The 14,838-nt window shown below is 48.2% G+C and overlaps 3 protein-coding genes and 2 non-coding genes across 5 annotated transcripts; 1 reads left to right on the top strand and 4 right to left on the bottom strand.

Annotated features, from left to right (window-relative positions):
* Positions 1–346: 346 nt before the first annotated feature.
* DFJ58DRAFT_781599 (cell morphogenesis N-terminal-domain-containing protein) lies at positions 347–8,237 on the top strand. The gene is made up of 18 exons (XM_041389795.1): positions 347–573; positions 627–1,429; positions 1,482–1,945; positions 1,995–2,118; positions 2,167–2,304; positions 2,355–2,555; positions 2,604–2,861; positions 2,932–4,917; positions 4,939–5,016; positions 5,066–5,203; positions 5,271–7,028; positions 7,050–7,173; positions 7,195–7,397; positions 7,419–7,422; positions 7,447–7,574; positions 7,608–7,683; positions 7,705–8,034; positions 8,062–8,237. Exons 1-18 carry the CDS (start codon positions 537–539, stop codon positions 8,100–8,102), a joined length of 6,891 nt encoding a protein of 2,296 aa, XP_041245209.1. The 5' UTR covers positions 347–536; the 3' UTR covers positions 8,103–8,237.
* On the bottom strand, positions 8,233–11,144 carry DFJ58DRAFT_905685 (histidine kinase-like ATPase; the record flags this gene model as incomplete). The annotated part of the gene is made up of 14 exons (XM_041394970.1): positions 10,973–11,144; positions 10,775–10,912; positions 10,551–10,723; positions 10,402–10,495; positions 10,215–10,349; positions 9,928–10,165; positions 9,774–9,867; positions 9,572–9,725; positions 9,393–9,519; positions 9,137–9,343; positions 8,965–9,079; positions 8,762–8,918; positions 8,549–8,710; positions 8,233–8,499 (listed from the first exon to the last, which is right to left on the bottom strand). Exons 1-14 carry the CDS (start codon positions 11,069–11,071, stop codon positions 8,233–8,235), a joined length of 2,160 nt encoding a protein of 719 aa, XP_041245208.1. The 5' UTR covers positions 11,072–11,144.
* A 114-nt stretch (positions 11,145–11,258) lies between these two features.
* On the bottom strand, positions 11,259–11,341 carry DFJ58DRAFT_t76. Its single transcript has one exon. It is a non-coding gene; the product is annotated as a tRNA-Glu (tRNA).
* Positions 11,342–12,024: 683 nt separating this feature from the next.
* Positions 12,025–12,110, bottom strand: DFJ58DRAFT_t75. The gene has a single exon. It is a non-coding gene; the product is annotated as a tRNA-Glu (tRNA).
* A 56-nt stretch (positions 12,111–12,166) lies between these two features.
* On the bottom strand, positions 12,167–13,306 carry DFJ58DRAFT_781595 (uncharacterized protein). The gene is made up of 6 exons (XM_041389794.1): positions 13,101–13,306; positions 12,949–13,043; positions 12,816–12,900; positions 12,637–12,763; positions 12,517–12,572; positions 12,167–12,462 (listed from the first exon to the last, which is right to left on the bottom strand). The coding sequence occupies exons 1-6, from the start codon at positions 13,200–13,202 to the stop codon at positions 12,436–12,438; spliced, it is 492 nt and encodes a 163-aa protein (XP_041245207.1). The 5' UTR covers positions 13,203–13,306; the 3' UTR covers positions 12,167–12,435.
* Between the last annotated feature and the right edge of the window lie 1,532 nt (positions 13,307–14,838).

Here is a 14,838-nt window from a genome sequence, read left to right as displayed (position 1 = left end):
TCGGACCTTACTCGGTTCTCTCGAACAATTTCAAACCTTGAGCCAACAAAGTCCGGACTCCGGACCCCTCACGGCATTCAGAATGAAAAGACCCAGTGATGGCTGCAACATTAAGCTGAAGCAAACATGTTGAGTAGAGTCTTTTCATTGCGAATGCCGTGCCATCCGGATTTTGTTGGTTCAGGGTTTGAAGTTCGAAGGAACCGAGTAAAGTCTGACTGACTCATAACAGGGTAATATGAACTCCTTGAACTTACTGTAGCCTAGTTTACAAGTAGTACTAGTACATTACATCAATCATCATACTAGTAAATGTTGATATATGCACGAAGTTCTCACGGTCACTCGTTGTTCCTCTGGTTCGTCGACGGTCGTCAAACGCAGCGGGCAGGGCCTCGGACAGGACGTATAAGCCTTTTAGTGCGTGGAGCCTCACTACCGTCGCAAAGCTACGGCCTGGCTGTTTCCACCTCACAACTTCCCCAGTGAAGATTCAAAACTCATTGCTGTTTTTTGGGACGCTTTTGCAGTGAATCATGAGCCCAGAGGGCGTATCACAGATTACAATACCAGGTTAGAAACCATGCATCTACTCCGCTAGAAGCTTTTAATCTTGAATTGTCCAGACTTTGATGATGATGATTTTCAATCCACTCCCATACCCTTCGGCAGGTCTGGAGGATATGGCTTTGGTGCATTCGGAAACGCAGGATCAGGCCCAGATTCACCAACCATGATGACCCCCATTGCACTTCCGGAACGTAGCGACCGAAGCTACTTTCATAGTCGTAGCGATTCTGCAGCATCAGAGGATTCTTTTAGTTCGCAACCTGTTCGTCAGACTGGCAAGAGCTCACATACGACTCAACCTTCTATAACTGCAAGCTCTCCGTTCTCCAAGAAGCCATCTTTTGCATCTATCAGAAACGCATTCAAAAAGAACACTGATGTGCCACCATTACCTCCCCTAGACTACCAAGCATATCCCATTCTCAAGAACCCTTTTAACCGCTCGACTTCGTCCTTGCCTCATTCCACCTTGACATCTAATAAGACATTCAGTGCTACAAGTCCACCGCATCCTCGCCCTCCGACACCTGGATCTAGCGAATCACGTCCCCGCGCTCCATCAAGAGCAAGAGGGCATTCCACTGCAAGATCTCATCATTCTCAATCTGGGTCAATATTTCACAACTCGGACACCGGGAGTGATCATGTTCCCGGCTTCTCCTCTCCTCCTCCCGTTCCCCGTGTGCCTGACACATTTGGTGCTCAGATGTTCAGTAGTGATGGGCCCTCAATAATGGAGGAAGATGAAAAAGTGTCATCGGGTCCTAAGATGCCATCCGATTATGCACTGCATGCAGTTTTTATTCGGTTTGCCACTCTTGCTGAGGCAAAGATGAACGTGTTCCTTCGTGAAACACTGGTATTTGCTTTCTTTTCGAATTGGTCGGGCAATGACATTCACACGCCCTTAGGACCACGAACCTTTATTGTCGAACTTCATGGGTCCTTCGCTGGATCCTAAGTTTGATGACCTGATGGGCTCTTTAGGAAAGATAGCTCAGAAACATCCAAAACCCGTCATAGACTCAATTATGCGCTGGAGACGCAGTCACAATGAAAATGTCAGCGCCGACATACTTAAACATCATGCTAGCCAATCGCCTTTATGGACACGTGGCGCGAGAGTTCAAGAACTGCCTACCTTGCTGAATGAACGAAAGTCGCTGGCGTCAATATATATCATGTGTCGCGCTCTGATTGCCGTTTTGTCCATTTTGTCCAAAGACGCACTGGGTGATACGCTGGGGTTTACCTTGGAGGAAACAACGTTCGAGCAATTCAAGAGACCGGATTTGAAGCTCCTTGCACAGTCAGCTAATCATCGGCTTAATGCTGAACTGTATGCCACGTTGCTCGGACACTTAGCAAACGTTCGGTGAGCATGGCGTCGTTGGTGTATCAGCATCCAAACTCATCTCCGCCAGCTTTGTTAGTGTTACGGATCGTTTTCTTTGCGAGCTCGAGCCTGTGGCCAATGGTCAGGTGGCGAAAGACCTCGATACGAAGTACGAGCATCTGGTGAAGGGGCTCCGTCACGTTCAGCTGAGAGTGAGGACCATCTTGTTCTCTGTCTTTTTGTGTTCATGTGTCAGCTAGGTATGGCCTCCAGAGGCATTTGAGGAAGGGGCCGAGTTTCTAGAGTTATTAGCCAAGTCCTTTGCAAATGCGCATGGTCTTCGGTTCAAGATCGCTTTCGCCGATACATTGACTCGTCTCTTGCACCCCATCGGAAAGGTATTTCCTATCCTCTGGCTGGTACTGACACACGCTAACATGACCTCAAGACGGCGCAGGCCGAAGTCAATCATCCACAATGGGAAAAGGCAATCGAAAGGATCTATCCTCGGGCTAAGGAGATGATGAGTAAGCCGCGGTATTGGCATATCGCCTACCCGTTGGCTGTCACCAGCCTTTGTGTTGCGCCTCATCAATACTTCCTCCGCAACTGGACGGCTTGCTTTGAATATGGGCTGTCAAAGATGAAGGTTCGAATTCGATTAGCTAGGCGCTTTTCTTGCTGACTCCTGATTCAGGAGAAGCTTCATCGGATTCCTGTCCTGAATGGAATCGTTCGATTGATCTGGACATACCTGTATCGATGCCAGGAGCCGTTAGCGACTAGCACCACCAAGCTGGACTCCCTCCTTAAACATATATTCCCTGCTGGACGGTCATCAATTTTCCATCACGAGGAGCATCTTGAACCTTTCATCTGCATCGTGCACTTTGTCTTGTCGCGCTATTTCGACTATGGGTTGGGACTCTGCATGGATTTACTTCAGGAAGCTGTCGTGAATTCCTCATCCATAAGTAATCTCATGGGTATATTGGCTCCTGAAACGCGTTGCTGTATCGGCCCAGGCTATCCTCTTGACTTTAAACGCCTTCGAACGCGAGGAGTCAGCTCCTACATGGCCGTCTAGTGTCGATTTCACTGCTGTACCATCTTGGGATGATTATCCTTCATCTTCCGACGCTCTTCCGGCTGCAGTGGTATCCAGACATGGAGTTCAAGAGCTGCTTGACAGATATGGAGCTGTAATCACGGCGATCGCACGGTCAGCGAGCCAGTCTGTGGGTCAAATGTCTATCTTTGATGAACAGTGGTCGCTGTCGCGGTTTAACTCTGTCCATGAAGAGTCCCACAACATCGTCATTTGCCGCCGTCCTGAAGGGTCCTTTGCCTACCCCAATCATCTCGTGTCGCAGATATCTATGCTACAGACATGTTTGCAATCGTGGCCGCGCTGCTTGCACGCCTCTTTACCACTCACGGACGCTATCAATATACTCATCCGCGGTATTATCCATGTTGAGCCTCGGATTGGAGAAGCGGCGGGAGCGGCGCTGAGGCGCTTTATGGCTGACGGGCGGTATGCGCCTGCAGTTTTGCGCCACTTTACGACCTTCCTATTTGATCCTGCCTATGTTGGGAGGGAGGGAACCGGTGCACGGCTTGTCCTCGAGAGTACTCGACTTCTGAATTTCTGGATTAGCCTGGTGGAAGGTTGGGTCAAAGGTATTCTGCAGAAACCCAAAGCGGACATCACAGCTGGTGAAAGGGAGGCCGTTGCCCTTCAAGGAGACGGGATCACTGCAGGAGCATTGTTTCTGTTATCGCTCGAAGCTTCTACCGTCCGTTGTGCAGGGGTTAAGCTCATCCGCATACTTGCACCATTCGTTGCTCACATAGACGCGGTCGAGGGTGCCTATGCGGGTTCTTCAATCCTTCTGAACGGACTCCTCGATTGTGATGCTCGTGAGAATCATCACTTCCAGGGCTTTGACGAGTTATTAGATGGCTCGGAACTGGACCGCCTGCAACAGTGGAGGCGGGCGGGGCGAAAGGACGTGCTGTTAAGGATCGCTGATAGCAACTATGACAAGGACAAGAAAATATGGCGTTGTGTTTTCCCGAGCTTCATCCAAGCCTCATTCCAGCAACCGCTGAAAGTTGCGGTGGACTGCCGTGCCATGATCGAGGCTGCAGCATCTCGCTACCATCCTTCAATGTTGCACCTTGCCGGACTCTCGACTCTCAGCGGACGATTACCGTCTGGCGCCTCTAGGGCGCCAGGCTCTGCCGACAAAGAGGGGTACAAGCAGGTCAAAGACAACATGAATTTGATCGATCAATGGTATCTGTGGATCAAAATCCTGTGTACTACGGCCGCTGTATCTGATAGCCGCGGTGGTACTCCCGCCCAAGCTGGTCGGGAACATTCGCGAGCTCCTTCGGACCCTACTTTTGAGCACGAGCGGATGTCAACCACACGCTGCCTCTTCAAGTACTTGACACCATTCTTAGATGTGGAATATGCCCCATTTCGTGATGCTGCTGTAGTCGGCATCAGCTCTTTCCCTTCCAGTGGGTTCTCGCAGCTTTTGGAAGACCTGAATCACTTTACTTTCCTTCAATTTCATGATGACATCCGGTCGAAATCTGGATCTCCTGGGTCGAGTGGACGTTCACGACGTCAAGCTCGTCTGCACTCGGCTGTTGCTCGTATCTACTTCCTCACTGCTCCTCAGCTGCAGCACCAGAGATCTTCTGCAAAGCAAGACGCCATTTCATATGCGCTTAAATTCATTCGGAACATGCAAAACTTCCTCGTTACTACAGAGAATCGTGACAACTACGCACTCCAGCGCCTGCGCCGCTATTTCTGCGGTTTGATCGAACGGTTCTTCGATAGTCTGGCGAACCTCGCTGACTCGGAACGATTCGTATCACCCTACATGTATGCGACTCTTTACAGGCTTTGTGAAGAATGGTGCCAGTATGGTGTTCAGTCCGAATCATCAAAGCAGCGATACATCCTCATGCAAAGAGCTGCGGCTGCGGCTGTGAATGACCCGCAAGCCGAGTCAGACTCGGCTGAACGGTTTCAACACGAGACTAAATTGCTCTCTAACGCAGCTGTGGGTGCCCTCGCTGCCCTTTGTGTAAGCAAAGCACTTCATGTGTTATTCTTCGTAGCTGACATGGTAGCAGCAAAGGGCATATTATCCTTCTGAAACCATTGGTTCCTCATCACCTTCGGATCGCGCTCAGGAGCATCCGAAACCTCTGGAAGCTGCACAAATCCTGGACCGCCTTCATCATGTCTTTCAATCTTCTTACCCTCAAGTCGTCATATGTGGAAGGTGCTTATTCACCCTTTCCATATGTACTATCTACTCATTCCTTTGTAGAAAAGCCCTTCGTTCCCTTATCTCCTCCGGAAAAGCGGATAAAAGTGTTACTCGGCGAGGTCCTTCGACGCTCTTTCATCGATTCGAATGACTCATCGTCGAGCAGCTCTACCTTCTTCGAGGTTCTGTCCGAGGTCGTGTGCAATGTGGATGTCAGCTCATACACTTTCGCCCAAATCATATGCTTAGGCTTGACCAACCTCTGTCACGCTGATTCTGGAATTAGACGAAAATCTCTTATGCTCCTCGAGGTCATGCATGAGCATTCCTCTGGCGTCCTGTCTTTTGGCGAATTTGAGGCTATGGCTGCCAATCCTTTAAGCAGCGTATATTTGCACGTACATCCACTAGTCACCGAATGTCTCTCCGGCGAACACCCCAATCACGCTAACGATGTGGTTACGGAGATGGCTACCTTACTGATGCGCATGCCTCGTAGTGGAAACGAGAGGGTTGCCCTTCTACTGTTGCAGAGCCTCGAGTCTTGGGTCCCAAATATACAACTCACGCTTGACCCCGACAATGAAGCACGTTTACATCCATCTCCAGCCAGCAGCCGCATCCTGTATCATCTCCTTACCCTCACAAAGCGATACAGTGAGAGTCATTTTGAGCAAGTTGCCGCAATATGGACGCGATTCACAGACCACCCCAACGAAACCTACGGGGCGGCTACCGTAACCTTCCTCATCAATCAAGCTCTCAAGGTAGCTACCTCCGCATTCATTGATTGTGCCTCCACCATCGTAGCATGTCTTTCGCGCTCTGCTGTTGCGCTGCAAGTTTACGAGCTTCTCTGCTACTACTGCGAGCCGGAACGCATGGTCCCTTCCCTTGATCACCAATTGAAGGAGCCTCCCGGCGCAGAAGACTTTGAACTGTGGTCTGATTTGAATGCTCAGTTTGCGGAAGAGCAGCCAAAGATACTACTGGGACCGGCGCAGTATGCATTGATCTTACTGGGGTCTGCTGCAGTGGAAGGACAGTGGACGCATGTCACTTCCATACCGGTCATTCTGCAGGCAATCTTTCCCAATCTTGACCACCGCGTCTCTCTTATGAGGATCAGGGCGCGTGGGATGCTCTTCCAGCTCTTGCGTGTTTGTGTTCCAGGTCTCGCACAGTCCAATTGCTCTGTATTAGTGGCGCAGATAAGCGCCTTGGAGGATCAAGGAGATTCTATATTTTGGAAGGATGATGATGACAGCGATATCGTGGAAACTCGAATGAGTGCGCTCTTCTCTCAGGTGCTTCCTATGCTCCAGCCTCTTGTTCCAGCCTTGGAACAGACTGTAGGCAAACTGGCACTAGCCTACGTGGAGCTTTGTAACATGCGGAGCCTCGCGTTTCGTTCTTTACAAGTGCTCCGTGTGTTGAAACTGCCTTTGAGTCATGCCGCGCTGGATCAGTTGCTGAGTCGGTTATCTGTTTCCATAGCGGATGTGGATCCAGAAAGACAGGCCTTTTCGGCGGAAGTTATCCGCACCATCACCCATATGGTTACACTGGACGAACTCGATGATACGCTGCTTCCTCGTCTTTTTTGGACGACGCATGCAGTGATGTCAACTAGTGCAGAAACCGAATACATGCAAGCCATCAAACTGTTGTCTGCATTCCTCGATCGGATTGACTTAGATGATCCCCATATCGCAGACCTCGTCGTTGCCCAGCGCCCTAAAGATTGGAACGGGTCCATCGGATTGCAACAAGCCCTTTGGAGCGGGCTTCGTTCTGCCACGACTCTAGATGACACGTTCGCAGTCCTTGGGAGATTGGCCAAGCTGAAGTGCGCCAAATTGTTCGACTCTTCCCAAAACTGGCTTCGAGACCTCTTTACTCTGTCCCTACCATGGTGCATGCACGCCATGTGCACTGACCAGCATGATGAGGCTCTAAACGATTTCTGTTCTTCAATTGCGGACTTAGCTGATGAAGATGGTCTGGAGAGTATCAATCGGATCATGGTTTCCTTTGTCAAGCGTCGGTTCAGGACCAAAGATGATTTTCTTCGTCAGTCCATTAGCAGTCTACGTGACCACTATCCTCCCGATGACTGGACCGATATCGCAACTCTGTTGTTGAGTTTGGTGCTCAACAAGGAGAGATGGCTCCAAGTGTACTCAATGCACGTCCTTAAAGTCCTATTCCAGCAACGTGCTTTGCAGTCGTTGGGCACAGAGCATCTTATGCCCTTATTGCGGTTGGTGGAAGGAGAGTTGGCGACGCAAGCTCTTGATGTATTAGAGGAGCCAACGAAGATCACCGGAGGACTCACAGCCAAACAGGTCCTTCGCATGAGCATGCACGTCTCAACACTTACCGGTGCAGGTGCAAGTGAGGGTGAGACAGAGATCTTTGGTGTTCCAGAAGACTCTGGCTGGTGCATCGCACGTATATCACATCGACAAACCCAATGTCGCGCCAACGTCCTTGCAGTTGCACTTATGTTCACGACGTCATCACGGATATCTACGGTGCACTTCCAGCCAGAGGTCCAAGAGCCCCTGTTCGCGGATGAGCTTGATGAAGACTTGGGAGTCCTAGTTCAGGACCTGCACGAGCTAAGCGAGTTCTTCCAGAAGACGAAGCCTCAGACGCAGCTCCTACCGAGTCAGCAGCTGGAAGATAGAGTCGCATCCATTCTAGCTAGATCTACAGACCACTCCAACGACATGCCTCAGACTCCATTCGGAGATGTATTCCAGGTCGGTGGATCACACGACCTTTCGGACGACTCCAGTGATGAGTCTGATCCTGAGTCTGAGGGTGACGCATTCATGTATGACTCTCCAGCCTTTTACCGTACCGCTCCCAATGGCAAGAGCTTGTATTAATATATTTTCACCACGCTTTCGTTGTTCTTGATGCATTATAGAATCATTGTAGTCTACGTACATATTAATATGGCAACTCTGGAGTTATGTACCAGCATTCACGAATAGAAATTGCAACATGATATGAAGTCTAACAGCGTTCGAAGACCCGGTAAAGATCTGGTAAGCTCGCCACCTGCACGACGTCATTGTCCAACAGAGACTTGGGAGCTGCCAGGTACTTGCGCATCGCATGAAATAGGATATTTTGTATGCGCCATGCTTCAGATTTCTGCTTTTCTTGTTTATCTTCGTCAGAGGCTGGCGCTGAGACAACGGCCAGCGGAGCTGGGGAGTAAAAGTACGCTAGCTCGCGCATGAAAGAACCAAAGCACTCTTGCTCGGACTCCCAGATGACCTAAGAGAACTTGGTATCCGTGGAATGACAATATGGTGTCGGAACGTACCTGAGGCCCGAGACGCATGAGAAACATGGGTAGCTTGTCGAGATTAGGGGTGTACTCGCGAAGGAGGTGTGGAAGTGTCTTAACATCGCCAGTGTCTGAAATGTCCAAGGAGAAATACTCGCGCAACATCTCTCGGCGATCCATCAAGGTCTTGACTATTCGCTGTAAAAGGACGTTGAGTGGATCTGCTAAAGTACTGAAATTTGATCATACATCGACAATCTCGTCCTGGCTCATGCCACTGCGTGCTGTATCTTCTTCTACGTCGACCGCAAACTTGATGAGCATTCGAAGAGATGGCGGGGGATCAAGTTTGAGTCGGCTATAGTCTCCAAATTGTAACAACGCAAGCTGATAGAACATTTCCTCCCTGCGATAACATCAACACAAGCCTCCGAAGAAGTTTAGTAACGCACGCTAGTGCAGCATGATTGACCATGTAAAGGTTCTTGTTATGTTGAATCAACGTAAGACACCTGGACATGTCAATCACGCCGACAAAGGTATGTTTCTTGATGATTTCAGACAGGTCTACGTTTTATGTATGTAAGAACGTTATTGTTGCGAAAAAAAATATGTATAGCTCACCATGGTGTATGCGCTTGGTAGCAAGACGCCTGAGTTCTGTTATAGATGCAAAATGGCACGTCGATTCTTTGATGTCCCGTAACCGGATAGCTGTTACGGGCTCGTCGGAGTCGGTTCTCAACGGGTCAGTGACCGGAATCATCGAATCTAGTGTGCGATCCTGTAGGGAGGTCCGGACTTTGTGCTGAGAAAGCACCTTCTTCGCTACTGAACAAGATTCAAATGATATTTGCCTGAGATTGGCGCCAACGCTTACCTTGACTTCCTGATGCCCGGCGATCATCCTCTGGTTCCTCGCCATCTTCTTCCACTTCATCGACATTACTTGCTTTTTCCTTGCCTTTCCGTGATCCTGATTGTGCGATGCCCCCAGTGAGCAGTGTCTGTCAATGAAGATGTTTAAAGTGCGGGCGTAGCACATATCTTTCGATGTACCTGATACTCGAATACCCGCGACTGACTTTGACCTGCGAGTTTCTGCTGAATGGCATCCGATATTCGCTCGATGATGGTTTCTTCATTCAAAAAGTGGACTTCGCGCTTGGTCGGATGGACGTTGACATCTACAGACCTCGGGTCGAGGTTGATGCTGCGCGAATTATTATTTTCACGTCCCACTGGTAGGATTCGGTCTCACCTCAAATACACGAAAGGAGAAGAACCTTTTGGCAGTATACCGCTGTATATGCTCTCAATTGACCGTTTTATACGAAGTGATTCCACTAGACGGTCTGCATAAAATACGCGTTAGATTTTGCAAGATAGCAATATGGGAAAAAACAGAAACAGACGATTTATGAATAACAAGAGCGCAGTCTTCTTGCCTTGGTAGTTTGCGTTAGTGCAATATGCTTCTGCCGACCATGCTTCCGGATCTTCCGAATCATCCACGTCCGTGCTATCATCTGAAACAGAAGACGCTGTGACATGCAAAAGCTCTTTGGCTATGGAATGACCGTATAGCTGGCGGATAGCCTGAGATGTATCTGAACAGGATGGGGTGGAGAGTTCAGGACTCAGGGAACCAGCCTACACGATGCATTATAGCGCATCATTGACGATATTCGAAGCAACACACCTTTTTACACACGAATGATACTTTGGAATTGTGCACAGCATACTTCGTCATTACATCAAGTATTCGCGCGTATTCTTCAGAGGAGCTTCGGAGAGCAGACATTCGAGTAGGTGTATTATAAAACATGTCTTCAATCTGTGGTGAATCGAGTGATGAGAGAGAGCTGTTTGACTTCTTAGGGACTTACTATGATGGTGGTTCCGTTGTTTCCAGCACAAGGTTTCGGGTCTGGTGTGTATCCCGCTTTCGACGGGACGAGGCCACCATCAAGGTAAGCAGCCCTGTGGGATTTTCGTCAGGAGTTTTCGTTCCGTGCGCAATGTATTATATGCATACTTCCAAGCACAATTGTTTGACTTGGTCTTTGTGATCACTGTCAGGTGCGCGACATGGGATATAGATGCCAGAGCCTCCCCTCGGAACCCATAAGTGGTTAGCTTGGAGAGGTCGGAAAAAGTAGTCAATTTGGAAGTAGTGAAACGTTCAGCGAGCAAGGGTAGGTCTTCTTTCTTCAAATAAGCTCAATGGAATGCTTTGATGTGAATGCGAGGAAGACATACACGAATGCCACAACCGTTGTCCTGAATCTGAAGCAGCTTCATACCACCATCCTTGACGATGACATGAATTGAAGTAGACCCGGCGTCGAGGCTGTTTTCCAGCAGCTCTTTTAGCGCAGAAGCGGGTCTGTGTATGATCTAGAGGTGAATTTCATCAGTACTCATTCGCGTCTGTACCGTAGTTAACCCAGTGCGTACTTCGCCTGCTGCAATTCGGTTAATAAGGGACTCATGAAGTCTCCTTATTGGCTGAGGGCCAGGCGGTTCCGGAGAAGGAGAGCGACGACCGCTTGACATGCTCAGAGTTGACAGTAGTGATTAGCCAGGCAGCGCGCGTTCACGCGTATAAACTTCAAACTCGTCGCGTCCCATCACGTCATCATTACGTCGCTTCCTAATAGTAGCGGCAGGGGTCGACCGCCCTTGCCACCATTGACGAAGCTGCAACAACCAATTTTCTGATAAAAAAACAATCGTCTTTAATTTCGGATACGGGGAATCGAACCCCGAGCTACCGCGAACCTAAGTATGAGAGGCGGTAATGTTAACCATTACACCAGTATCCGATATAGTGAAACTTCCGCCTGGGTCATCATCACGAGGTTCATAACTTCAGTGTATAAACAAAGAGCTTAATGTAACTCTCAAATTTGCTCAGTGACACCCTTCCACGATACGCATGAGCTCGTCTTCTGGAATCTGAACTTCTGGCCTTGAAACCATCGTGCTAAGCTGCTTGTTCGCAAAACACCATGCATGCAACGGCTTTATGGCGAGCCAGAAGGCTTAACTTTGAAAGTGTCGGACGGCGACTAAACCTGAACTTGGAATTATCTCACATGTGTCCTTCAACATCGAGCTAATGATTATGATTAAGCTTAAACGTCTCAGGGTCTGGGAAACGTCTGGATCTGAAACGACTATCAAAAATCGAATCAATCGTACTCCCAAGGAGGGCACTCGCTAACAAAGTGACTACCGCTGTCCCAACAGGGTACAATGATCTTCCTGTAGGCGCAGTCAGATCACCTGGCTTCGATAAACGAAGGGTTACTCACCCAAATGATACCTTGTCGTGCGTCGTGCGATGCGCGTTGTTCTTGCAAACAAGCATAAAATACAAACATTATGTAGGATTTGGGACAACGGAACGTAACCGGGTGTAGCCAGGTTACTTGATCAAGAGTAATTAATAAGTGTTTCGAACTAAAACTCGGAAAGAGAGCATGGAGCAAAATGATAAAAGTAAATTCGGATACGGGGAATCGAACCCCGAGCTACCGCGTTGGTGTATCTTTATGAGAGGCGGTAATGTTAACCATTACACCATATCCGATATATAAATAGTGTCATCGAAGGCCATCAGGATCAGGATCATGCCATCTGCTGTCGCATTCATGTCAATGATGAGTGCTTGGAAGCTGAAGCGCTGATACATAGCAAGCTAAGAGATAATATCGCACCGTAAGCCTTCGCAGGATTCATGTCGTTCCTGTGACGAAACAAAAACCCCTCTCAACTTTGCAACCGATATACAGTACGCCGATGAACGATCAGGCGCCCACCGCATGATATTGAAACATATTCTACTTGATATAGATATAAAACCACATGGCTGAGAATAAGTGCTCAAGGAGATAAATGATCTATCAGTCATGAGATCAACGGCCCCTACGCGTCACAAAATTCTAGAGATACAAATGAGTTCATAATCCTACGCACGAAAAAAAATGCAGGCTTACGTCCAGATCCTGCGATGTCGCCACAGCAAGCACAAAATTCCTTCCTTGGTCCGTAACTACAATGATCAGAGCTGTCAGGGGCCAGATCCGCAAAAGCAAAACATTCAACTCAAGACGCACCTAGGGCGAAGATATTGTCCTGCAAAAACTCTGCCAGTTCCGCAAGGGGCGTCAAGGGATTTATGAGGGTGTAATGCTGAGACGCGCTACGATTGAACTTGGTCATGTATTTACTGATGGAATCGTTCTGAGCGTCGGATTAAGCATATAAGGGGCATCGACCTGATAGAGATACGAACTGGTGATGCAGTGCCTGCTTCCCACTTTTCTTTCAGAGAAGCGACATCTACGTACCCGAGAGGACGACGATCGCGGGTTAGGACGCTGAACGGGAAAGTTAGATATTGGCGCGCACGGAAGAAATGCATTTACGGAATATGGGAGAAGTCACGATCATATGCTGACTCCATTGCACGAGATACAGTTTCGGTGGAGGGTAAACAGAATGCAGGGGGGAGTTGCAGGTCCTGATGCGTCGAATTATCTTAGTTTCGTAGGGTATTAATTAATCTTATGATACACACCTCGACAACAGCACCACGGTATTTATCGTTTGTAGGCATTGATGTTAGGGCGAAGATGTTGAAGGGGACTACGTCTGATGGGAGTTGAATTGAGGTTGCCATTTCTTGGAGGGGACTGGATGAGTGAGTGTACACACGCACCACTTAAATCGTCCAAGCTTTGAGGAGTGGACCGATTCCTGTCAATTTCGAAGCGAAGGTCAACCGAGCCGGAGAGTGCCCGAGTTATGTAAATTGATATATTTGGTTAACATGTGACTTAGCGTGACCGTCAACGGTTACATAATATCTAAGTATACTGATCATCACGCGCCACCAGTCTCACTGATAGAACTTTGATGCAGAACCCCTCGAAAACAAGTTTCATCATGCACAGATCTTATCAGTATTCAAAAATTCGGCGGATCCAAAATTTACTTTGTTTCAAACAAGGGCTTCTCGCACTGCTATCCCCTTTCTACGTGATTTCATTCTGCAACTTTTGCTGTGATCAATCAAGATTCTGGTTCGAGAAACAAATACCCAAACAAGTCACTATAAAAGCGATGGGCAGCAGTATATCTGCAGATTCTGCATGCACTCCATGGACCATAAGCCCCATCCCGATATGATTATACTCTCAGAGGATCCTGCGTTGTCATGGTGGCTGTTCATAAAACCATTTCTTCTTTTCTGCTATGTTGTAGGTTCGTAGAGCACTTGGGATGCCAATGGTGACATCTCAATATCTTTCACTGTCGCTTCGCAGCTGCAAGCTCTACTATGCTGGTATACGATTGGGGTGAGTGAGATAATACGTTCCGAGGGATCATTGATATGTATACAGCATTCAAGCATTGACATTCGGACAAGAGGTAAGTTGATGTCATGACCTGCGCATCTCACTAAGAATGCCTTTACAGTTCGAACTCATCTTAGTGAGCAAAGTCCTATATCAGAACCAAATAGGACGACACAGTTGACTCGGGGCAGAGGAAACGTTGGTCCTTCATGAGTGTTCTTTATATTTGTGTACGTTATTGCTACGAGCACAGTTGGCATGTTGTGCTGACTTCAACATATGCTAGGTGCGCTACATCGGAATACTATTTTCTGCGTACGTTTGCAAGGCTATCTACATAACACTGCAATGTGCTAATAAGTCATATCTCGCAACCAGCATCAACATCCTGTGTATGTGTCCTCAGATGTGTTCGCTCCTTCTGACTTGTGGCATGCAGCGATTCTCCCTTTCTCTATTACCAATGCAGTGCGTATTCAGCACCGATGCTGCCATTCCTATTCAACTACTAACTTGGCTCTTATATAGGAGTGAGTGTTATTCTCTGTTGGCTTGTGTCCTCAAGAAAATGACTTCAACAGCTGTGAGTTCATTTGAAGGATTTATTCCACCACCAATTAACTGGGGTTTCAGGTACTATCGCTGGGTACATACAGATATGGTCCCCTGTCATTGTCAATGCCATGCTGGGCGGTGAGCTCACCCGCTGTGCTTTACTGATATCGACTTGACCGAAATATCATTCAAGTCGTCATGATTGCTCGGATCTATGCCATGTATCAGGGATCGAAAAAGTTGCTCATCTTTCTTGTGGTAGCCTTACTGGCTTGCACGATCACCTCTGGAGTTATGATGATCATTGAAAACCTGGGTTTTTCAGCGCGTAAGTTTTAATTATCGATGAATGCCTGTGGCACAAGATATTCATGAGCATTCACCAGAGCAAAATGAGCTTTT

This window comes from Suillus subalutaceus, assembly GCF_016647625.1.
Source record: "Suillus subalutaceus strain FC151 chromosome Unknown DFJ58scaffold_37, whole genome shotgun sequence".
In the NCBI taxonomy this organism is placed as follows: Eukaryota; Fungi; Basidiomycota; class Agaricomycetes; order Boletales; family Suillaceae; genus Suillus; species Suillus subalutaceus.
Note: the sequence above shows the minus strand (reverse complement) of the source record. Positions and strands in the feature narration are given on the sequence as shown.

Bases quoted from the DNA above. Each gene is read 5' to 3' on its own strand.
- DFJ58DRAFT_781599 (XM_041389795.1), top strand. From the start codon at position 537: ATGAGCCCAGAGGGCGTATCACAGATTACAATACCAG. The intron at 1,430-1,481 runs GTATTTGCTTTC...ACACGCCCTTAG, and splicing joins TGTTCCTTCGTGAAACACTG to GACCACGAACCTTTATTGTC. The intron at 8,035-8,061 runs GTGACGCATTCA...ATGACTCTCCAG, and splicing joins GTCTGATCCTGAGTCTGAGG to CCTTTTACCGTACCGCTCCC.
- DFJ58DRAFT_781595 (XM_041389794.1), bottom strand. From the start codon at position 13,202: ATGGCAACCTCAATTCAACTCCCATCAGACGTAGTCCCCTTCAACATC. The intron at 13,044-13,100 runs GTGTGTATCATA...TCGACGCATCAG, and splicing joins ACCGTGGTGCTGTTGTCGAG to GACCTGCAACTCCCCCCTGC. The intron at 12,463-12,516 runs GTAAGCCTGCAT...TTGTATCTCTAG, and splicing joins CGACATCGCAGGATCTGGAC to AATTTTGTGACGCGTAGGGG.